Source organism: Zalophus californianus, chromosome 4 (genome assembly GCF_009762305.2).
Source record: "Zalophus californianus isolate mZalCal1 chromosome 4, mZalCal1.pri.v2, whole genome shotgun sequence".
In the NCBI taxonomy this organism is placed as follows: domain Eukaryota; kingdom Metazoa; phylum Chordata; class Mammalia; order Carnivora; family Otariidae; genus Zalophus; species Zalophus californianus.
The window spans coordinates 116,640,810-116,666,032 of NC_045598.1; the positions used below are offsets into that span (position 1 = coordinate 116,640,810).

General features: G+C 42.2%; 1 protein-coding gene across 2 annotated transcripts in view; it reads left to right on the forward strand.

Annotated features, from left to right (window-relative positions):
• The first annotated feature begins 15,223 nt into the window (after nucleotides 1-15,223).
• Nucleotides 15,224-25,223, forward strand: part of XKR4 (XK related 4) — a 469,594-nt gene continuing 459,594 nt past the window's right edge. For both annotated transcript variants that reach the window (XR_003515741.2, XM_027570591.2), the window contains exon 1: nucleotides 15,224-16,099. Coding sequence is in view for 1 of the 2 variants with exons in the window: in XM_027570591.2 (XP_027426392.1) it covers nucleotides 15,279-16,099 (821 nt within the window). In the remaining variant the exon portion in view is untranslated. The remainder of the gene's footprint in view (nucleotides 16,100-25,223) is intronic.

Consider the following 25,223-nt stretch of genomic DNA (forward strand, 5'->3'; position numbering starts at 1 on the left):
ATTGTTTTGTCTTATGTTATCACTTACCTCTGGAATTCTGCCCTCACTATCCAGTAGTTGTTTATCTCACTTTTTCTCAGTTTCTTTATTTTCCATCATTTGGTATTCTATATCACGTATTCTCTCTCTGCCTCATTTATGCTAGCAATTAGAGCCTCCATTTTTTATTGCACCTCATTAATAGCCTTTTTGATTTCGACTTGGTTAGATTTTAGTTCTTTTATTTCTCTGGAAGGGGTTTCTCTAATATCTTCCATGCTTTTTTCAAGCCCTGCTAATATCTCTCAAGTCATCATTCTGAACTCTATTTCTGACATCTTACTAATGTCTGTATTGATTAGGTCTCTGGCAGTTGGTACTGCCTCTTTTTCTTTTTTTTTTTTTTTTTGAGGTATTTTTTGCATATTGTCATTTTGTCCAGAGGAGAATAGATGAATGAGAGAACAAAATGTTAACAGGGTAGCAACATCCCCAGAAAAATATACACTAAATAAATATGAAGAGACCTGAAACTGGAGGGGAAAGAAAGTGAAATAAGGAAAACAGAAAGAAAAAAGAAAAAGATAAAACAAAGAAACAAACAAACAAAAAAACAGCATATGATCAAATATGATCAGGCTGGTGCATAGATCAGAGCCACACACTAGATTATCTGTGTATTTTTGTCTGTTAGAAGAAAGTGCCCCCCAAAATTTTAAAGAAAGAAAAACTTATATATGTACAAAAATAAGGGTTAATACAATGAAGGGATGGAATATGACTGTAAAATGGAAATTGTAAAAGATCTTATAAAAGGAATTGATAAGAAGTTGGTTGAAAAAAGAAGAGGATTTAAAAAAAAGGGGGGGAGAGAATGTGATCAGGCAGGAGACTAGAACAAAACCATACCCTAGAGATTTAGGGTATATTCTGGTCTGTTAGAAGAAACTGTATCCCAAAATTTTAAAGAGAGAACAATTTATATATATATATACCAAAAATAAGGTTAACTACTATGAAGGGATAGAATATGACTCTAAAAGTGAAAAATAAAAAAGATTTTTTAAAAAAGGGATTGATACAATGTTGGTTGAAAAAGGGAAAAAGAAAAATTACAAAAAAAAAAGAAAAAGAAAGTTATAAAAAAATTAACTTTGAAAGACTAAAGAATCATGGGGAAAAAAGCCATGAATTCTATGTGCAGTATTCCCCTAGCGCTGGAGTTCTGCCGTTCTCATTGATCGGTAAACTTGGTCTTGCCTGGCTGTTCTTGCTGATCTTCTGGGGGAGGGGCCTGTTGCCATGGTTCACAAATGTCTTTGCCGGAGGCAGAATTACCCCACCCTTGGCAGTCCAGATTAAGTAATCTGCTCAGGTTTCCTCTCTGGATCTTTTGTTCCCTGCAAGCTTTTGGTACTGTTTTGGAGGACGAGAGTGAAATGGCGGCCTCCCAATCTCCACCTCCGAGGAGCCGAGAACTCGGGGCCCCACTCCTCAGTGAGCCCCCAGAGAAAAGCAGTCAATCACTCCCGTCTCCCCGGTCTCCGGCCGCACTCCATGCTCACCCAGCCTGTGATCGAGTATTTCTATCTCGGGCACCGGACCCCATTTGGAGTCTCCAAACCCAGCAGGTCCCTGTGGTGTGCTCCCGCGCTACTCCTCCCGGGGGAGGAAGGGGAGTCTCCCCAGATCTGCCACTTGTTGGATCCCTGCTGGAGGAGCAGTGGCCCAACTGTGCTGCAGATCACGGTTTATGGCAACCCCGAGCTGAGAGCCTGATTCTCAGCTCCGTCTTTTCAGCTGGCTTCCCCATTGGATACCAGGGAGCTCCGCCACACTAAGGCACTCTGGTCTTCCTGTGACCCCAAGGGTCCTGAGACCGTACTGTCCCAGTGAGGGTTCCACCGCCCGCTCAGCCACTGGGGCAACATCCCTCAGCGGAGCAGACTTCTAAAAATTCCGATTTTGTGCTCCATGGCTCTATCAGTTGCCAGTAATGGCTGATGGAGGCCTCCTCCCCCGCTGTTTATCTTCCCGAATATCACCTTGGATTCACTTTTCTGCACGTCCCACCTTCCAGAAAGTGGTAACTCTTCTGTTCAGAGAGTTGCTGCTATTCTTCTCTTTGATCTCTTGTTGAGTTAGTAGGTGTTCAGACTGGTTTGATCCTTATTTAGCTGAATTCCTGGGACCAGACGAAAATTAGGTCTTCTACGCCTCCACCATCTTGCTTCTCCCCCCTGTTTTTTAAACGTTTTTATCCATTAAGCCAATCTATTTTTTTATTGGAGAATTTAGTCCATTAACAATTAAAGTGATAACTGATGTGTATGTACTTATTGCCATTTTGTTAATTATCTTCTTGATGTTTTCATAGTTCCTCTTTGTTCCTTGCATTTTCTCTCTTTGCTTGTGGTCTGATGACTCTCTTTAGTGTTATGCTTTGATTCCTTTCTTATTTTCATTTGTGTGTTTCATAAGTTTTTGCTTTGTGCTTACCATGAGGTTCACATATATCATCCTATGTGTATAGCAGTCTATTTTGTTGGTAGCAACTTAAATTTGAACTCATTCCAGAATTTTACATTTTAACTTACGTTTTATTTTTTTGATGTCACTTTTATATATATATTTTTTACTTTTCATACCCCTTAACTAATAATTGTAGTTTTTGTTAATTTGTCTTTTAACCTTTATACTAGCTTTATTAAGTGATTAATATATTTCCTTTATTATATAATTACCTTTATCAGAGAGATTTTTACTTTCATGTTTTCTTGCTATTAATTACTGCTATTTTTATTCAGCTTAAAAAAAGTCTTTAATGTTTCTTGTAAGGCAAGTGTGGTAGTGATGAACTCCTCTAGCTTTTGCTTGTCTGTAATTCTGAATGATAATTTTGCCAGATAATGTATTCTCGGTTGGAAGTTTTTTTTTTTCCTTTTAGCACCTTGCATATATAATGCCATTCCCTTCTGGTGTGCAAACTTTCTGTTGAGAAATAGGCTGATGGTTCATGGGGTTTCCCCTGTACATTACAATTTGTTTTCCTTTTACTAATTTTAAGATTCTCTTTTTATCTTTGACTTTTGAAATTTTAATTATAATTTCTTGTCTTGGTGTGGCTATCTTAGTGATCATCTTATTTGGAACTCTCTGGGCCTCCTGGACCTGAATGTCTGTTTCCTTCCTCAGGTTAGGGAAGTTTGCACCCATTATTTCTTCAAATAAATTTTCTGCCCCTTTCTCTCTCTCTTCTCCTTGTGGGACCGCTATAATTCAAATAATATTCTACTTGATGATGTCCTACAAGTCCCTTACATTATCTTTATTTTTTAAAATTCTTTTTTTCTTTTTGCTGCTTTATCTGGGTGAGTTCCATTGCTTTGTCTTCCAGCTCACTGATTCATTCTTCTGTTTGATCCAGTCTGCTATTGAGTCTTTCTAGTGTATTTTCAGTTTGGTTATTTATTCTTTAGCTCTGTGACTTCTGTTTGGTTCTAATATTTTCTATCTCTTTATTGAAATTCTCACTGTGTTTACATATTCTTCTTCCAAATTTGGTGAGCACCTTTATGACCATTAGTTTGAATCCTTTACCAGGTAGATAACTTATCTCCATGTCATTAAAGTATTTTTTCTGGCATTGTTCTTGTTCTTTCATTTGGAACACATTTCTCTGTTTCCTCATTTTGCTGGATTCTCTGGTTTATTTCTATGTGTGAGGTGAAATGGCTACAACTCTCAGTCTTGGAGGAGTCACCTTGCATAGGTGATGAGTCTTCTCATTCAACCTTGCTCTGTCTCTTGGTTGTCTCTCAAACTTTTGTGATTGTTTAAACCACTTGATTTATTCTTGATATGACCCTGTTGTTGAGGGTGTGCCAAGATTTGTCACTGTTCCAACAGGAGGAATCTCATTTAACATCGTTTCGGGTGGATTTGAAGCTAGACCCTCAGGTTGCAACTTTTAAAGTATGCAAATATGTACAGTTCATGGAACTGTAATCACTGCTGGCCTACAGACCTGGAGGTCAGGAGATGTCCCCTGGGTGACAGCCATAAAAAAATAGACAAGTGTATAAGCTGTAGTGAGATCAAAGGAGTGTACAAGGATGATGTCTCCTTGCCTATGTTCCCTAGAAGGGCCTTCTTAACCTCTAGATGTATGGGAAACCTGAAGCTTCTCCCTCAAGCTGAAGCTTCAGATTAATATGCCTTTATGAAAGGAATACTGAAGTTGTGTTTTAGTCAGCTGTCTGTCAGTGCCCTGGGAGTAGTGGCCTGTTAAGAACTGTCTTTCTAATTGTTACATTCCCATGGAGCTCAGGAATGCCAGCCCCTTTGCCACCAGGGCCTGGCAATCAAGGGGTGTCCCTTATGTGGACTGTACACACCTGCTGGCTTCGGCTAGGCGGCTGGAGAGTATAGGCAGCAGGGCATGCTCACTGGTTTCAGAAAGGTGGTGGGATTGTGCCATGACTGCTCACCCCTGCTTGCCTTAGTAAGGCACCAGGAGGATGGCACATCCAAGCTTGCTCACCTCTGCTAGCCAGGTAGGTGGAGAGTGCAAAAACAGTGTCCACCAGTGCCTCTGTCTCCATCAGTTCAACTCTCCCCTGCACCTCCAGCAATGTTTTTAAGGTAACTAATAAATCTTCACATAGAGTCTATGTACTTTACAAACTGCTGTTCTTTCACTGGGTCTCAGGGTAAAGTGGGACTGCACATGAATTTCTTAAAAGAAGAATCTCAGTTTCCTGTAGCACTTTGGGGCCAGAAGGTCTGGTCCACCCTCTATACCCGAGCTAGTCTGGGGCTGGCTGCCCCACACTATGGTGATTCATCTCCTTTGCTTTATTTTATTTAGTCTTGAAATTTCCTCTCTTTATTATAACATTCTTGTTCTTTTCATTTCTCTTAGCATTCCTCCAAATTCCAGCTGAGCCCTCACCAAAATTTTGCCCCACTCCTTTCTTATTCACTCCCCTGTTCTAACATGAATTTTGTTTGTTATCCTCTACATCCCTCAAATCCTATATTAAGAAAAATGCCAGTGATGTGTCTGCATCATAGAAAACAAAGACTATAAGTTTTGAAGTAAAATTAGAATAAAGGGTTTTTGCTGTCAGTTTCTAATGCTCTTGAGAGTGGGAGGGTCTCCTTCACTATCTTTATAAAACTCTTTTTATACTTTGTATAAGAAAATACATGATTTTTTTTCTAATCTAGTTTTAGATTTACAGAACAGTTACAAAGATGTCATTGAGAGTTCCTATATATACCTCTCACTCAGTTTTACATCTTACATTAGTGTTACATTGGTCACAACTAAGAAACCAACATTGATACATTACTACTAACCCAACTTTGAGCTTCATTTAAATTGCACTGATTTATCCACTATTGTCTATTCCAGAATCCTATCCAGTATACCACGTTACACTTGGTCATCATTTTCTTAGCTTCCTCTTGGCTGTGACAGTTTCTTAGACTTTTCTTATTTTTGATGCCCTTGAGGGTTTTGAAGAGTACTGATTGGGTATTTTGTAGAATGTTCCTCTATTAGGATTTGCCTGATGATTTCCTCATATTCAGACTGGAGTTGTGGATTTGGGGAAAGACCACAGAGAAGTGTCCTCATCCCATTTTTTAGGGGTACTTGTTATCAACATGACTTATCACTGTGAATGTTGACCTAGATCATCTGGGCAAGGGAATGTTTCCCAGATTTCTCCACCGGAAAATTACTCCCCACCCTTCTCATACTCTATTATTTGGCGGCAAGTCACCAAATGCAGGTCACACTCAGAGTGGAAGGTAAGGGAGGGAATTAAGTTCCTTCTCCTGAAGGGGCTCATTCTACTTTCCTCTCAAGTACCAGCATCTAATAAAAATAAAACTCTTTCTTATTCAAGACTATAGTAATTTTAAAATTTGTCTAAGTGCTAGAATGGAAAAATGTGTTTTCTGCTTTTTTATTGCAAATGTACATTTCAACAATGTCAGACAAACAGATTTTTATTGGCTGGTTTGGGGACTTAATCACCATTTGCCTTTTTTTTTTTTCCTGATAAGAAAATGCATTTTAAGACTTAAATGACTCACTAAAATACTTCAGAAACAAAGCACATTTGCTAGTTGGAGGCTATTATGAAGTACAGAAAGAAACACAGGTCTTCCTCTTTTTTTCTGCATCAAATCTAAACCTCTGCTTCCAGCTCTTAAGACACTTCATTTTTTTTTATTTTTTTATTGTTATGTTAATCACCATATATTACATCATTAGTTTTTGGTGCAGTGTTCCATGATTCATTGTTTGTTCATAACACCCAGTGCTCCATGCAGAATGTGCCCTACTCAATACCCATCACCAGGCTAACCCATCCTCCTACCCCCCTCCCCTCTAGAACCCTCAGTTTGTTTTTCAGAGTCCATCATCTCTCATGGTTAAGACACTTCATTTTAATGCACCCCATTGTATTTGCTTTTAATTAGCTTGTGCTGCTATGCCAATTTGGAAATTAAAATATTGGGGCAATTCAACATTTCAATTCCCTCTAGAAGTTCATTTTTGGTACTTGTATTCCTTAACACTAATCTGTTCCTTCCCTAACTTATTTCTAAACTTTAAATTCCATGGTACTTTTTCTAAATTTTGTTTAAAAGCCCATTTTTGTTGACTTTTGAGCAGTCTAGACGTCTCTGTGCTTTTTGGAACTTTAGCTTTGTGAAAGTCATGCTTATCATTCTCATGGTCTTCCGAAGAGTTGCAGGTTATTTGTCTGGGAAAACTTCTCCCAGAATATTTATCAAGTGCCTGTTAGTATGGCAGACACCAGATTGGTAGACTATCATACATCATAAAGGGTCCTATACAAGATCTCTCTTCAATTCTCCACTCTGCTCCTAGACTGTTCATTCCAAAATGCAAGATTAGTCCTGCCACTCTTTTTATTTTAAAGGCTTCAACAATCCCTACAGTTTTAGGGAAAAAATACATCTTCTTAGCTTAGCCCATAAGAATTGTGATACCAAGCAGTCTTTCAAACTCTCAGGGTCTCTTTGACTCTTTTTTTTCAAATGGTGGTAAAATACTTGTCTGTGTATTTTTTTAAATGTGTCATGAGGTCTTAACAAGGCAATAGTGTTTGAAAAACATAGGGTAGGAGATAATTTTATTTCCTCTTGGTTGTAAAGTTTTTCTTTTTCTAAGGATTTTTTATTTATTTATTTGAGAGAGAGAGAACATGAGCAGGGGAGGGGCAGAGACAGAGGGAGAAGCAGGCTCCCCGCTGAGCAGGGAGTCGGATATGGGGACTTGATCCCAGGACCCTGGGACCATAACCTGTGTGGAAGGTAGAAACTTAACCAACTGAACCACCCAGGTGCCCCTATTTTTCTTTTTTCTTTTTTACATTTAAAAAACCGTATGTTTTTCTATTCATTTAAATGGAAACCTTTAGAATGGACAGGAGTTGGGAAAATGGGTTTTGTGGTGGGGCAAGGGTATGGTCCAGATGTCTGGAGAAGAGAGATCTCCCTACATCTGGGGATGGTACAGTGAAGGGTGTCCTGGCACATAGGAGAGGTCACTGGCCAATAACTAAGAGCAAATAACTCCATTGTGATAGGTTCCTACCAATTCTTTGAACACTCTCAGGGGGTACTTCTGCACCAATTTAAACGACTGGATGTGAAGCCCTATACTCTTCTCAGAATTACGGTTGACACTTTAAGTGAAAAATCTTCAATTTGGTAGTTTTCTGGGTGGATTCCAGAGAAAGGTTCTGGGACATATACCACCGGCTTATTCATCAAGACAACTGTCTCCATAGCATTCAGTTACTTAAGTAACTGAAGTTCTTATTAGTAAATAAAAATACAAGACAGGAGTATAAGTATGGATAATCACCCTGTCTGAGTCTACTCAGGCTGCTATAATAAAACACCACAGACTGGTGGTGACAAATATTCAGTCTGTACCATAGCGCAAGTGGAATCCTTAATTTGGTTAATATTTACCACTGATTTTCCTGGCTGACCATAAGGAATAGCTGGGTCTACTTTATTTTTCACCTCTATCTTTTCAAAGTCAAGCAAACTGAATCAAAATATTTAATATTGAGTCTGTTTTACTCCTTGCACCTCTCCTGAGTCCATGTATTCCCTCTATAAAGTTAGATTGTTAAAGAAAAAAAAAATAGAAACATATTTTAGGTAGGCCCTAACAAAGTCTGCTTTCCACCCTCACCTGATATGAATCTTTGGGGTACATGTTAGCATTAATGAATATTCTGATATGATTTCTACATTGGAACCTACAGGATAAGCTCAGTACCTACTGGTAAGTGTGTAGGCTCTCTGCAGAATGGGGAGGTTATCCTGTCGCCCATGCTAGCTGCCATAGAAAAAGGTAGAACCTTGAGTGAGAGGTTCAGAGAGGTTCAAAATCAGAATTTTGAGTAAGGGCCTTAGATAGACAGGTAAAAAAGGCCTCTTTCTCTTGGTTATAAAGTGTGTAAGTAAGGTGAAGAGAGGACCTCTATTCAAAATAAGGATGACCACGCTGGAGGTGAAGGGTCTCATGAATGAGGTTTTGAAGTAAAGACTTGAAGAAAATGAAACAAACCTTTCGGATCATTGTAGAAAAACATCCCAGAAAGCATGGACAGCATCTTCAAAGACTGTGGTCAGTATCTTTTTGGGTGTATTTGAGGTATCATAAGGAGAACAGGGTAGATGCAGCAGAGGGAGGGAATGGATGAATAGGGTCAGAAGGAAACTGGTCGCCCAGGAGTCAGATTATGCAGGGCTTTGCATGCCAAGGTGAAAATTTTTTTCCTATGGTGAAAGATGAGAAAATGTTGGATGAAGATAAGCCAGGGCCAGCGTCATGAGTGTGACCAGTGTAGGCACACAGGAGTCCATGTTTAGAAGGGTCTCACACTTCAATGCATTGCATATGCCAATGTTTAGTCTTTGAATCTCTGTCTTGTAAGTGAATTTCGATGGGACAATGAAACACGTGCCAAAGACTTGGAGCCTTAGCTCATCAATGGTTCTGTTTCCACCTCCTTGCTTCCCTTGGCTGGATCCTCTGCTATCTATTCGCCACTTCCTGGTGTTCTAGCCCTGACTGACCTCCCCCTCCGTGCTCTCCCCTGTGTCCCATCACCATTTTCCTCCATCTTTAGTGGAGCCCTGGGCACAGAAGTGGGGAGGATTGGGGCCAAGTGGGTGCTCCATGGCATTTCAGGGTGAAGCAAGGTGGTAGCCTTCCCCTTCTTGGGCTGGCAGCCCTAGGAGCCTTCAGCAGGGTTGTCTCGCCCATCCAGGATCCAGGTACTGAGTATGTCTCAGTGTGAAGGCTGCAATCTCTTGAGGATTGTTTGTCCACTATGGATTGAAACAGAGGTTTCATGGGAAAGGAGATTGGCTTCCTTGCCCCTCGCCAGGGTCATTTTGTACTGGGCCCCACAAATTTTGTTGCTGACCCTGATTGAGTAGATAAATAACATGATCTTGCTTGCTTGGGGAAGGATGACTTGGACTGTTATGTTGACTAAAGGGCCTCAGGGGAACAAACAGGAAGCCCAGTAGGGAGGCAAGAATCCAAGGGGGAGATAATTGTGAATCAAATCAGAGTGGCATCAAGGAAGATGGTAAGAAATGGTCAAATAAAAATACATTTTGAACATAGAGCCAAAAAGTGTTTTCTGGCAGATGAGACATAAAGCCTAAGAGAAAAAAGTGGCCAAGGATGACTCTACATTTTTTTGGTTTGAGAAACAAAAGGAAAGAGTTGCCATTAACTGAAATGAGGAAGGAGAAAGAGATTTTGAGGGGTGAGGGAGGATTTGAAGTGCAATTTCAGACTATTTAAATTTGAGATGTCCATTAGGCATCCGAGTACAGATGTTAAGAAAGCTGTTTGGTGTATTCTGGGGTTCAGGGCATATCCAGCCTGGAGAAATAAATATGGGAGTTATCACCATATAGATGGTATTTTAAAACAGAAGATTTCATGAAATTATTGAGGGAGCAAGAGTACACAGAGAAAGATTTGAGGACCGAGCCAATTTAAAGATAGAGGCAGTGAGAAAGAATTAGCAAAGGACCCAGAATTAGCAGAGAAGCAGGCTTTAGGACGAAAAAAAAAAAAAAAAACCAAGTGTGTGGTATAGTGAAAGCCAAGTGAAGAACATATTTCCGTGAACAGGGAGCCAGTGGTCAACTAGCTCAATGCTGCTGAAGGTCCCGAGTAAGATGAGAAGTGGGACGTTTAGTAAAGTAGAGATGGTGGTGCGCACTTAGTGAGGGCAGTTTCACTGGGGCGGTTCTGAGTGTATCTGAGTGGTTCTGGGTGTATCTGAGTGAGTGCAAGAGGGTAGAAGAGGAATTGAAGAAAGCCAGCCTAGCCAACTCTAGAGAAACTGTGTGAAAGCCTGTTAGGGGGATTTCTTTGTGGCTAAAAGGGCATTGGAATCAAAAGTAGTTTTGGTGGGCTTCTGTTTGTGTGTTTGTTTGTTGTTTTGTTTGTTTTTTAACTAGTGGATAAATAACAGCATGTTTGTATGCTGATTGGGATGTTCCAGCCCAGGGAAAACCAATGATTGTTGAAATTAGCCGTGAATTGTGCTTTTGAGCAGTGAGAGGGGATGGGAGCTGGTGAGCAAGTGGGGTCTCCTTGTACAGGCCAGAGGCTGAGTATGTGGGTACAGAGGTTGGTGGGGGCTTTGTGCATTCTGTTCTGATTCCTTCATTTTTCTCAGTGAAATGGGAAGCATCAGTTGAAAGTGAGGGGAAGGAGGTATTTAAAATTTGAGAAGGGGGTTGCCTGGGCGGCTCAGTTGGCTAAGTGTCTGCCTTAGGCTTTGGGTCATGATCTCAGGGTCCTGGCATCTGGCTTCCTGCTCAGCGGGGAGTCTGCTTCTCCCTCCCACTCTGCCCCTCACCTGATTCATGCTCTCTCTTGCTCTGCTCTCTCTCCCTCAGACAGAAAGAGAGACAGCGAGAGAGGGAACACAAGCAGGGGGAGCAGGAGAGGGAGAAGCAGTTTTACCGCTGAGCAGGGAGCCCCATGCAGGACTCCATCCCAGGACAGTGGGATCATGACCTGAGCCAAAGGCAGATGCTTAACCAGCCACCCAGGTGCCCCAATAAATCAAATATTTAAGAAGAAAGTTTGAGAGGGGAAAATAAGAAAAGAAATAATAATTTAGAAGAGTAGAAGAGAAAAAGGATGAGGAAGGCATGGTGTAAGGCTGAACAGGCCTGGGGTCCACTGTAGTCTTCCCGTGATGGATCTAAAAGGAGCTCACTCAGCGTGGCTGCATCCTTCCTCCAGCCATAGCCAGTTGCAGGGGCTCAGACCCACAGTCAGTAGAATATAAACAGGCTTGGTGTTTCGCCAAGTAGGAGGGATGACAGGGATGAAGATGTGTTTGAGGCAGGGCTAATGGTGGCTAACCATGGAAGTTCAGCAATGTAAGGAAAAAGGTGAGGGCCACATCAGTTAAAGGGCATGAAAATGTAGTGGAATTGAATCCAAGGGTCCTGGAGGAAGTGAGTTAACCATTTAGGAGCGATTAATCATAGCGGAATACTTGAGATGGAGATGATGCTTGCAATTGGGTAACGCCCCGGGTTAGATTATGACAATGGAAGTGAACCTCTGAGATAAAATGGAAGACAAGATCATCGAAGGAGACATTACAGTTCTGATAGACCAGGAAACCTTACCAAAAACCAACTGATTCTGATGCAGGCAGTCCAAGGACAGCGTTTTGAGGAAATCTCATTTTAGGGAGAGTGAACAAACTGAACATAAAATTTTTGAGTTATAGACAAGAAAACATGAGGGGGTGGAAGAAACAAGAAGAATATTAACAGAATATTGTGTATTTAGTGTTCGAATGGGCTGGACATAGTGTCAGTTCACCTGTATCATTGAATTTATTCCTGGTCACAACTGTGGATACCAGAGACTGTTGTCATCCCTATTTTACAAATGATGAACGTGAGAGCCAGGTAGGTTAAATAACACACCCAAGGACACCTCTGTCTGAGTCTGAACTCTGAGTGCTTAACCATTATGTCGCTCTTCCTTGACAGGTGCAGTGATTATGACAGAGCAGGAGATATTAAAGTCCACATCCTGAGATGTGAATAATAGACTTATGGGATTAGAGACTCTTGAGAACAATATTGTATACAAAGCCCAGAATATGCATTATCTCATCTAATCCTCCTATTAATCTTGTGTATTAAGCAATTTGCCCAGATCCTGGGGTCAGTAAGTAGGAGAGCCTGGATGTGAATGCTTATCCTCTGATCTCCTACTTGAACACTCCTTCCACCATCACTTTCCAGCAATGGTTTAGACAGAAATTTAAAAAGAGTCTAGACAGTTTTGAATAAATGTATTATTAAGGAAACCATTACTAGTTATTTCTTTTTTAGAACCTAACAAGATAAGTCTAATTCCTATGTTTCCATGGGAACATAGTTAGTACAGAATGTGGCATTCTTCCTGTTGTGGAATGTTCTTTCTATAAATTCATGCATTCATTCAACTATAATTTATTGAGCAAATAGTCTGTGCAGGTGCTGTGCTAGGTGCACAGTTACCAGCGGAATAAGAAACATCCCTGTCTAAAGGAAACTTCAGTCAGCTCCAGGCTTTTAGAACCTCAGATATTCTGCAGGGCCTTTTCACACCTGGCACATTTTTAAGCACTGCATTTGACCTAGAATACACTCCATCCCCTAGGACCCGGTCACCTAAGAGATCATATCTCTCCCCAATGGTTTGGTACACAGCAAGATCAGCTGTAGTGCCCTGGAGATGAAATCTAAGATTTGGACCCTGGGGAAATAGTACCAGAGTGCTATTCTAAAAGGAATTTTCTTATTCCGAGGATCCAAGTTTAAAGCTAGTTTTAAAAATACACCCTTTGCCTGGCATTCTAACTGGCTCAGTGGTAACCTTTATTCATCACTTGGCCATGACTTTTGCTAGAAATACTGGATCTGTCCATGCCACGTCATGTTTATGGGCTCTATGGCCCAACACCCTCCTGCCACACAGTTAGGAAAAGCCAACTAAGGCAGCGCCAAGGGCACCAGTCTGTAAGAATGAAGAAGGATGCATCCAAGGGTGGGGAAGAATTCCACCCTTTGTTCAGGTTGGTGCTAAAACAGCAGCTTTAGCACCAGATATCTGGGGTGGCTATTTCTACATGCAGAAATTCTTGTGCACTTCTACTTCATGATGCTACTAATTAAGAATGGCACATACACTGGTTCAAACTGAGCCTGTGTCTACAACAGGGAAGGAGGGGAGGGTGTTATGTTTTGCCTCCAGATTTAGAAGACCACAACTGGTGCTCTTAATGGCAGTGTAACACGTGTTGCCTCACTTCCCTCTGGTCTTAAAACATGTGAGTCACAGTGTAATTAAAGAATTACACTCTCCGTCTCTTACACTGCAAAAGTTAAGTGAGACAAATCAGACTAAGTTTTCTTGTTGAAAAAAAAAAATGAGGATCCTCTTTAATACCCATCACCAGGCTTACCCATCCCCCCATGGGTATTAAAGAGGGCATGTACTGAATGGAGCACTGGGTGTTAAACGCAAACTGAATCATGGAACACTACATCAAAAACTAATGATGTAATGTATGGTGATTAACATAACATAATTAAAAAAAAAGAAAAAAGGATCCTATATATATTGGGTTTTTAAGAATTTCTTCAAGCCCCCAAGTATCCTATATCCTTTTTATATCTAATTTGGTGAACCACTCCGATCACAGATTTAATTTATTCGAGTCGTTTCTGGAGTTGTGGGACCACACATCAAGACCGTAACTCCTGTAGCTTTAAGAGAAGGTAATTCTTGTTTTTGAGTAGGGGAGGTGGCGCCAGCTCGCTGCTCGCCGCTCCCCACCCGCCGGCCAGTACTCAGTTTCCCGCTGTTGCCGGCCCCGCCCAGCAGCCCCGCGGCGCTTCGAGCAGCCTCCTGGGGTGCTGCGTTTCCCACCCGCGGGAGGAGACGGTCGAAGGCAGGCTTCGGGCCCACCGCTCCCGGTGGCTCCGCTGCTTCCCGCCGCTGAGAGCGCGTGGGGCGTGCTGACCGGGCGGCGCGGACCTGGACCACTGAGGGTGCCCGGGTCGCCTCCTCACCTCCGGGAGTCGGGCGCTCCCGCCCACCCGAGAACTCCGGCTTGTTCCTCCCCCCAAGGGCGCAGGCTGGGGCTCCCCGCGGACCCGCCCACTCGCCGCAGCACTCTGGGCTAGCGGTTCTGCGCTCCGCTCGGTGCCTTTGCGGGCCCTGCACGCCCTCTCCCTCCTCAGCTCTTCCAAGGCCGGGCACACCCACTGCCGCTGCCAGCGTTCGGGGCCCAGGCGTCCGAGTTAAACCCCGTTTCCCAACCGTCGCCAGCTCTAGCTGCACACCCAACCCTTCTCCAGGTACCCGCAGAGCAGAACCGAATACAAAGAGGCCTGCGCCCCCTCTGCCCTCGCCACCGCCACACCCGCCAGTTCCCACTCTTCGACCTCCGCGAGGGCTGGACGCCGGGACCCCTCCTCTCTGCTCCCTCCTGCCTCTCCCCCTATGTCGTTAAAATCCACCCAGCTTTCCCAGAAATCCCGTGGGTTGGGGCCCTCGACCGTCCCCCTCCGGCCTCTCGGCCGCCACTCTCGGCCCCCGGGACCGGCCGGCCGCCCACCCCCACCGCAGCCACGCGTCTTGGTCCCGGCCCCTCCTCCGGGGCCCTCCTCCTCTCTCGCCCCTCCCGAGCCGGGGTGGGAGCGGCGGCAGCTGGAAGAGAAGGGATGAGGTCATCCTCTCCCTCGGAGTCAGCTGGTGGAGGAGAGGAAGCGGGAGGAGGGAGCGCGCGCGAGGGGAGGAGAGGAATGTGCAGGTCCGAGGAGCGCCGCGGCGGCCGCTGCTGCTCCTGCTGCTGGCGGCGGCGGCAGTTCGGGCGGCAGCCGCGGGGCTGGGACGGCGAGGAGCGCGGGCGGCTGGCAGGGGCGCGCGCGGGGCGCCGCGAGCAGCTTGGCTCCGCGCAGGCAGCCAGGCGGCGCTCCTGCCGGCCCCAGGCGCGCGGCTAGCCCGGCCCAGCGCCCAGCCCGGCGGGCGGCGGCGGGCGAGCCGGCGCAGGAGCAGGAGGAGGGGGAGCCGCGCCGCCAGGGAGGGAAGCCGGGGCGAGGCGAGGAGGTGGCGGGAGGAGGAGACAGCGGGGAAAGGTGTCAGATAAAGGAGGGCTCTCCTTCGGTTTGGAGGCATCATGGCTGCTAAGTCAGACGGGAGGCTGAAAATGAAGAAGAGCAGCGACGTGGCGTTCACCCCGCTGCAGAACTCGGACCACTCGGGCTCGGTGCAAGGATTGGCTCCGGGTTTGCCGTCGGGGTCGGGAGCCGAGGATGAGGAGGCGGCCGGGGGCGGCTGCTGCCCGGACGGCGGCGGCTGCTCGCGCTGCTGCTGCTGCTGCGCCGGGAGCGGCGGCTCGGGCGGCGGCTCCGGGGTCTTGGGCGGCCCGGGCGGCGGCGTTGGCGGCCCGGGCGGCCCCGGGGCGGGCTCCGCGGCGCTGTGCCTGCGCCTGGGCAGGGAGCAGCGGCGCTACTCTCTGTGGGACTGCCTCTGGATCCTGGCCGCCGTGGCCGTGTACTTCGCGGACGTGGGCACGGACATCTGGCTCGCCGTGGACTACTACTTGCGCGGCCAGCGCTGGTGGTTCGGACTCACGCTCTTCTTCGTGGTGCTCGGCTCGCTCTCGGTGCAAGTGTTCAGCTTCCGCTGGTTTGTGCACGATTTCAGCACCGAGGACAGCGCCACGACCTCAGCCGCCTCCAGCTGCCCGCAGCCTGGAGCCGATTGCAAGACGGTGGCCAGCAGTGGGTCTGCAGCCGCTGAAGGCGAGGCTCGTCCTTCCACGCCGCAAAGGCAAGCATCCAACGCCAGTAAGAGCAACATCGTCGCCACCAACAGCGGCAGCAACAGTAGCGGGGCCACCCGGGCCAGCGGCAAACATAGGTCTGCGTCCTGCTCCTTCTGCATCTGGCTCCTGCAGTCACTCATCCACATCTTGCAGCTCGGGCAAATCTGGAGGTACCGTATCAGGGGTGGGGAAGAGGGAGATCTGCTGCTGCTACTACATCATCGCTGCTTTGCTTTTGCACGGAAATTGTTTAGGGTTGCTCTGGTAGTAACCCTAGGCACACTCTCAGTTTTTTTCCTTCTTTTTCTTAAACTGGGCTTTGTATTTTTAAGATTTGTGATCACAACCTAGGGTGGGAGGGAAGTGAGAAACAAGGGACAGGCAGCAAAGTGGTTTTGATCAACCTATCCCTTCTGTGTTCCCACTCTGCTTCACTAGCTTCTCTATGTTTATATGCTACCCCCTCCCCATTTTTAATGATATTGTCTCAGTGAGTAGGAGATGATTCCTGTCACATCGTCTAAAAATTCTTTTTTATTATGTTCAATTCTAGGTGTATATTGCAATTTGGATGGCTTCTTTTGTTCCCTTTTGCTAATTCTAGTTATATGGGAATTCTTTCTGCTGTGAAGTACCCACCTTGTAATTCTCACTGTTGGAGATGGCTTGTCTTTTTCTTGGAGAATACCTATACCTATATCTCTATCTATAACTGTATTTATATCTATCTCCAAATATGAGTAAGTCCACTTTATGGGGCCCAGACTTACTTTTATGTTGCACTCTCTGATTATCTTGCACTATTCCCCTATTCGGAATTCCCACACAACTGAAAACCCTTGGAAAAGGGGTAGTGCGTCTTGTAAACTTTAATTGTACTTGGCATCTTCATTGGTTGCTCTGCTGCTTGTCATCTGATCTACCAAGTCTTTTTACACAGATATCACTTCCACTTAGAAACTGGAATACAAGGCTAAGCTCGCTGGGCAGAGGGAGCTGTCATTTGAGCAGTCACTGCTTAGATTTAGGAATATAATGAAACAGTTTGCTCAGAAATAGGTTCCTCCAACTTTTATGTGTTTTTAATAGCTTTTTGAAGCAATATTTTACACCTACAAAAATTCTTTGTATTGAAGCCCTTAGATGTTAACTTTCCAGAGCTTTTTGGGTTTCCAATGACTTAATAAGTGTGTAGTTTAAGTAAAATGAGAAAACTTCCTAATAAGTGCACCAATGTGGGGCTATATGCTGCTGGGCCGGTGTCCAATTCAATTTCATTTGTAGTTACCTTTGTGATAAAGACATTAGAAATCATTAACTGCTGAGGTATCCCATCTGGAAACGACACAGAGAATTTGTGGAATGGGATTAAATACTTCTTTTATTTGTGGTGAACAGTAGTGTTTTTCTTGAGAAGAGCAAATGTGGTTATTTTGCAACCTTTCCTGGGACCATTGCTTGTAAAGCAGGGTAAACATTGCCATAGACAGTGACCTTTCAAATTGTGAAACTTTTTTTTCAAACAGATACTTTCTGGAAAAGGGGTATATGATATGCAGTTAGACAAGTTGATGTTGGAAACCTCTATGTTTTGGACTCAAAGGACTTTGAAATATCAGTTAAATGTGATAGCTGTTATGTTCCATGAATGACTATTATGAAGACTTACAGCTTGATGCCTTTATTCAGGTTTGAGGAAGAACTCAAATGTTTATGTTAATTACTGAAATTGTTAACTTTTGCAAACTTTATGCAGGATTTGGAAACCACTTATTTGCAATCACCTTTAAAATGTCTACATTTACGTAAATAATGCAAACACTTCTCAATAAATTAACTGAAGAACTATCCATTGATACTTTCTGAACAATATCATATCAAATTCTGTGAACTGAAAAAATAATTTTAATTATCGTTGTGTTTACTAGACCTTCTAAACCAAGCATTTTCCCAGTGGAAAAATGACATTTAGTTATCTCAGGACGGTTGCATGCAGGAGGAAAAGCACAGGCTGTCCGACAAACGCATTAACCAACCCAACCCTTGGAGAAACTGTGTCACACATGACTCCTCTTTGTCAAGTATTTCTACAGTGTTTTCCTTAGAGGTTTTGAAGTTTTTCCTGCTAATGCGTGGTTGTCTGGGAGGAAGTATTGTTGAAAGTATTTTCAGATACTTGTATATTTTCAGAATAATGTGCTCCATATGTAAGTCTGAATTATCTAACTGTTCTTGGATTCTAGTTAAGATATTTGGAGGCTAGTGGGGTAACTTGGTGGAAGTATGATCTAAGACTCAGCCTCACTTTCTCTTTATGAAGTATGTTTAAACAAATGAACAAACAAACTTTAGCCTAATGTAGGACATGGGAAAGGGATCAGAAAGTTCATGGAATTCAGTTGCATTCTGAATTGTTTCAGCTTCTCCGAGTGTGGAATATTGGAATGGAACTTTGCATAGCAGATGCATCTTTGAGATAATAAGCTGGTGAAATGCAGTTCATCTCAGATTATTGTATCAGACTGTTATCTTAGACCATTAGGATGCCTTAAATTAGGAGCATCCCTTTGCTTCTTTTAGCTTTTCTTTTCCATGCACTATACACAAATGTTGGAGAAACACCAAGGTACTGATTGGTTCAAAGCTCAGAGGTCATTATTCATGTTTTAACATGCTACTTTTTAAGATCAGTAAAATAGATTTTAGCTAGGTTGGTAACTTTTCCTTGTATTCCCATGAAATTCTAGTTATTTTAGGTGAGGGCAATATTCTAAAGGCTTTTGGTAGATACAATCCTTTGAAATAACATCAAAGTGTTTGCTTGTTCAGAAATAGCTATTTGAAACATTTTGGGCAAGATTTGAATGTATTTATACACTTATTATGAATGCAACTGCTGAAAGCAATAATACATATTCATTTTAATTAAAGTCTACTAATGGGAAATTAATGGCAGCTTTTAAAGTCACAGGAGTTGATTCTGAGAAAGAGCCATTTGAAATAATGAAGTGAACTTTTACTACCATGTGAAAAGAGCAATTATGACTTTAAAGGAAATGTGCCTGCAAATGAATAAGTACTTTTTTTTTCCTTTTTCATTTCACATGATTCCGTAAGTTACTGAGAGGGCAGTTCAGCCAGGGGGAATCACAAATGCCCTATCAGAACATTTTTAGTCTTCACACTGATGATCGATTATATCTAGATGCCTTCTTCCTTCAGAATTTATGACTCACTCTTAAAATTCTACCTTAATTTTTCCTGTGTATGTATGGTATGTACATATTTGGTTGTCTTCTAAATGCAAGTAGGCATAGTGCAAACAATAAGTCAGTGAGTCACTGGATGATAGAATAGAGAGTATTTTTACTGTTTTACTATTTTGGTTTTTGTTTCTGAATATCTATCATGAGAGTCCCGTGGAGAAGACCTGGTGAAAGAACATTTCTGCTTTTCTCATGCTTGATAGTCCTCAAGGTCTAACATGTGTTCCCTATTCAAATAAATTGGAAAATGGCAGGTTAAATGGAGTTAAACAACTCTCTACAGCAGGACTTCTCAGAGCCTTTAATAAGCTAGTGTGCAGTTATCGATAACCTTTTAAGGGTAACTTGTTCAATACTCTTGTGATGATGTGGCACCCAGGGTACTTTGAGAAACATTGTTCTAAGTCATTCTTAAACCTGGCCAAACAAGGGGCGCCTGGGTGGCTCAGTTGGTTAAGCGACTGCCTTCGGCTCAGGTCATGATCCTGGAGTCCCGGGATCGAGTCCCGCATCGGGCTCCCTGCTCAGCAGGGAGTCTGCTTCTCCCTCTGACCCTCTTCCCTCTCGTGCTCTCTCTCTCTCTCTCTCTCTCATTCTCTCTCTCAAATAAATAAATAAAATCTTAAAAAAAAAAACCTGGCCAAACAAGAACAATAATAATAACAATTTTATATGGCACTTAAAAAATTTATAAATGTTTTTATACTCTTTATCTCATCTAAGTTTTACAGTAACTCAAGAGAAAATCATCAGTATCTCTCTATATATGAGAAAACTGGCTCAGGGAGATTCATTAACTGGCACAAAATTCCCTGCCTATTATGTGATATAGCTAGGAGTCAAAGCCAGGCCCACCTTACCCTAAAGTTTGTGCTCTTTCTTGATCATTTAGCTTATCTCCAACTGCCAACTTGGATAATAATGACAACAATGTATGAAAATGACACTTTACCTTCACCAAGCGTGACAAAGTGGGAAAGGGAGCTGCCGTTTTGATGGGATAGGAGACCTGTCCAGTAACACGCCAGTAGTCAACTGGCAGAATGAGGATTGGGCCTCAGCTTGTCTGACTCTTAAGGCCGTTGCTCCTCTTACTACACCATGTGGACATGCTGAGCTTGTTGCATTAAATCCCAGCTGAGTAACACGGTCTTGCGGTGGCATTAATGATTAAATGGCGGAATGTATGTGAACGTGTAGAAAGTGCTTTGCAAATGATAAAGAGGTTCTAGAGGTCAAGAATGGGTAGGGAAATAGCATCTAGGTTTAACTTCGACTACTGAAAAAGTACTTTATTTGATTTGGAGTTAGTTCTGGATTCTGATAAAGGTCAGGAGGGATCGATGGTCACTTTCCTGTATATTTGTGTTCCCTCTACTGCATATTAATTAATTTATTCATTTAACATATAGTGAGTCTCTACTCTATGCAAGGCACTGTGTTAGTTACTAACTACCCCAAGATGGATAAAATACTCATCATCTTTCAAGGATTCTACTGTCTGGTGAGGAAGAGGAAAAGTAAACAGACAATTTCAATATAAGGAAATAAGTGCTATGACAGAAATAAGAAACCCAGACCATCTTAGTGATTCAGGTGAAATCCTGGAGAAGGGGATGTTTGAGTGAAGGTTTGAATGGTGAGAAAATCTACCGTCTGAATAAAGTGGGGCATTGGCCTCAGAGCCTTGGATATAACTTTGTATAAAGGAACAGGGGTGGGCAGGGCAAGAAGGAACAAAGCTGGTTAAGTGTGTGCTTGGAATAGAGAGGGAGTGCGAGATAGTAGCTAGAAATGAGGAGGGAGAATTCGTTGGGTCTACAAAGAAAGGGATATAGATTTTATTCTGAAAGCATGGAGGAATCCTTGAAGGATTATAAGGGCCAGGGAGGGGAGAAGGGATTGTTAACAAAGTGTTAAAACATTGTTTTATCCAAAGGAATGGGACAAAGTTGAGTTTCAGAGAACATGCCATCAATTCCTCTCTGATTCAGTGATGTCTTTTCCATTTATTAAAATTCATTGATTTTAAAGGGATTAAGTTTGGATGTAATTGGGATGTATCAATAGGCCCAACAAGGTGGGGGAGTGATTTTTCAGAAAAACCGATTGGTTGAAATTTTTCATTGATTTACACTAAAGTAAAATAATTTTATTTTCTGCTACTTTTTGAAGAGATTTTCCTTAGGAAACCGTGGTCTTCAGCTTATTGAAATTTAGGTTTCCTGGTCCTTAGAAATTTGTTCTTTCTATTTTTATTAACACTTAATTTTCAGAGGACTTCCATGTCTTATTTGATCCTCTTTGAAGATTTTTGAGGTAGCACTTCCATTTTGCCAATGTGGAAGTTTAGACAGAGAATGTTCAGTGTTTTTCTCTTTAAGTCATAGAGTTCTGCACAGATTCTAAGCTAGAATTCAGTATTGATGCAGGAAGAGAAAAACAACATGAGAGATGGTTGATGAGATTGGGGATCATTAGGTAGAAGGGAAGGCTGAGAAGTTCAGTGCTGTCTGGTAAGTACTGAAGGGTTGTAACGAGGAGGCGGCATTGGACTTTTGTGTAGGGCCTCTGGGACAAGATGCAGAGGAGTTAAAGGAGAGATCTTGAATCAATGTAAGGACCCATTTTTTTAGCCAGTCAAAGGCATCCAAAGATCAACAGTAATTCCTTAGAAGCAGTGAGTTCCCCACTGTTGGAGGGTCTAAGCATAGTTTCGAAAACTATAGGCAGAGTTGCAGCAGAAAAAACTTTCAAGTATCACGCAGAAGGTTGAACTAAAAGATCATCTTCTGGCCTTGAGATTTTATGACAGTTGCCATCATTATATGCTGCTCCAAACACAGTGGACTAATCTTTGCTTTTTCATGGATGAAAGAAGTAGGAGTTTGCTTGAAACCCGGCAGTTATGTTACTTTGAAATCCATTCATTGGTTTTATGAACTGGTGTCTTCACTGGAGTATCACAAATCTATGTAACATCCTTGAGTGCTGGGCTTGGTATTTAAATCTCTGAGTTACCTAACAGATATAAATCCACACAAAACCAGACAGTCCTCTGTGCATTTACTGGGGATTCTGTATGAGTTGGAATAATTTATGCATAAATCTGTGTGGTCGACATACCTATTTCAATATCTTTGCAATAACTAGTGCAAAAGTTGTATTTTTTCCTTTCACTTGAACTGTATCCTGTTTAGGGTGAAAAAAATGTTATGCTTGTTACATTCTGATGGAATTGCAGACTTCCTTCATAGAGCAGTTAAAAGTAGTATCTATACAAATGGATGCTATTGTTTTTGAACAGTATCCACAAATCCTTGGGTCAGTAGATTTGAAGGTCTTTGCTCAGTCACTTACAAAATAATCCTTAATGTTTGAATATCCAAGTACACAACTTGCTATTAAACATGTTCTGTATTTTACAATTCAGATGAAATTGTCTACCTATGATTAATAATTAATAGCTCCAATCCCTGAGTAACAGGTAAACAGGATGATTCCCTTTTATATGGACTCACTGGCTAATTCAGTGACTTGCTTTAGAATTTGAATGGTGCACTAACTAGGCCTATGGAAGCAAGACTTAGGGATTAGAACTGGATTTAATTGGATTTATATTCTTATGCATTATCAAATATAAGGTGCAGTGTGCTGCTAGTCATAAGAAAGTGCTTATCAGGTATAATTTTATAAAATAGTTGTGATGTGTTGGTGGATGTCTGGAAAAGAACAAATTCTCTTGAATGATATTGCCTAATTCTTACCACCACCAAGTGACTTCCTTCCAGCTATATGCTGGTGTCACTGGTAATTGATGGCATGGCCAGTCGGGAGGCAAGACCACAGGCAAGTCCTTGTGAAGTTATTCTAGTAGTTGTGGAAGTTACATGAATAAGAATACATGCTCAGTGAATAAGTGAATATTTATTGACCTGTGAATGAAGCCCAGGCATTATTCTCTCTTCTTTATGAGAAAGGGGCTGAACTTGTTGCTTGTTTGTTTGCTTCTTGAGTTTTTAAGGGTGCAGTGAATCAGAAAGGGTGTTGTAATCTAGAAAAGATACCACCCATTGCCCCAGTTCTTTTTTTTTTTTTTTTTTAGATCACTAGAATTAGGGAAGTGGGGCCAAATTTCACAAAGTACTAGTTCTCCTCTGAGAAAGATACACGCAGAACCCCAGCTTGACATTCCTGTTCTTGCTGATAGAAAAGTCAGCCTGGGAAATCTTTGGGCTAGATCTTTTTCACTTAATTCTTACCTACACTTTACTGCCTGAGAATATATTTGTATATTGGACGATTTCTGTATTTCTGGTGCTTCTATTTGTCTATGCAAAGCAAGTTTGTAGCTTCTACTATTACTACTACTACTCCCATCAATACCATAATTCTTATCACCATAAAACAGTAACTACATGTCTTGTATACATGCAGAGCTAATATAGATTGCTGATTGCAAAAGAAACTAAAGAAGGATTAAAATGGAAATAAGTCAGTCTGGAAATTTTCTAGAGGCAATGATCTGAATGACAGCATTAGATCTTTCCCAACCCTAAGATGATGGGTCAATATTAGAACCATCAGTGATGGTTCTTCTTTACAAAGACAGCTGTCCTTTGGGGAAGTGGACTATGTGAGGAGTTAGAAGAGATGAATTAGCTGCTTGGGAGCTCAGACCCCAGACAGGTCACCTAAGTGCTCTGTTACCTGTGTCAGCATGATGACACAGCGTAGCTCTTGGGTTCTGACAAAGTTTACATATTCTTTTGGTTTCCCCCTTCTGAGTCTCAATTTTCCATTTGACCAATGATATGATTGGTCAAAAAATAACATTCAAGGTTCTTTCCAGGTCCAAAATGCTGGTTTTGCTCTTATATTAAATTCTATTTGCCTAGTTCCCAGAATATGTGCACCACAGAGTCTGTATGTGTTCTTCTAAAGCCATTATTATAGCATTTCTCTGGTTATGTTAAGTCAAAGGGCATCTACAAGGGACTTGCCAGAGTTGAAAACATTAGTGTCTAACATCTAAGAACCGGTATGATTTCATACACGAAGAGAGAATCTTAAGCTTATTTGTGTAATGTAACTTATTTTGTGTCATTTCTGAATTTTAGTTATAATCTAATAACACCATATTCACAAAAACCCATATGTAAGCATTTGAAACTGATGTGGAAAGTGTTCCCATATCACTAAATCTAAGATATCTACCAGGTAGACCTGGGAAGCCAAAATTACCATTTCCATTTCATGTAGTGAGGTATGCACAGCTGGGGTGCTATGATTAGCAAATAAGAACAATGCTTCACGGGCTTAAAAAGAGCTATCCATTATGTCAATGAGAAGGCTGTTGTCAGAGCTAGGTTTGCTTTAAAATTAAAAGCTTGTCCTGGGTTACACTGTCACTGATTTAGTGTGCTAGAAATTGAATTTAAGCTCTATACATAGACTGTCTCCAGGTCTGTACTCATTAAGGGATAGGGATATGTTACTCTCTGCTAGAACAAGAAAGCAGTGCATTAACCTTTCCTGGTTAGAAATTGCCTGGATCTCTAGGATGTTAGACATCTGTCATGAAGCTGAACAATTTTCAACCCCATGACGACATTTAAGATATTTTTTTAAAAAATTAAGCATCTATTTTAAAGTGATCTGAAGTATGTCAAACTATTTTTTTCATCTTCATGATTCATAAGTAGGCTGTTTGAATCAGTTCTACTTCTTTTGTTTAATTTATGCACATGCCCTGTTTTCCTGTCAGGGGAATCCTTTTATATAAACAGAGCAGTGGGCAGTGTGTGGGGTAGGTGAGGATTAGTCAAATAGAAAATCATGCATATATAGAAAAAGTAGGATCTACAGTGAATACGAGTCTAAAAAGACTTAGGATGACTTTGACTTGGCTTCCCATCAAGTACACCATATTTAAGAAGGACAAAGTCACCTTTCTGAACCACCAATCTGAGAGATCTCATCCACGTAAAAAGCAGCTGGACTTCTTTCTGAAGCTCAGATAATAGTC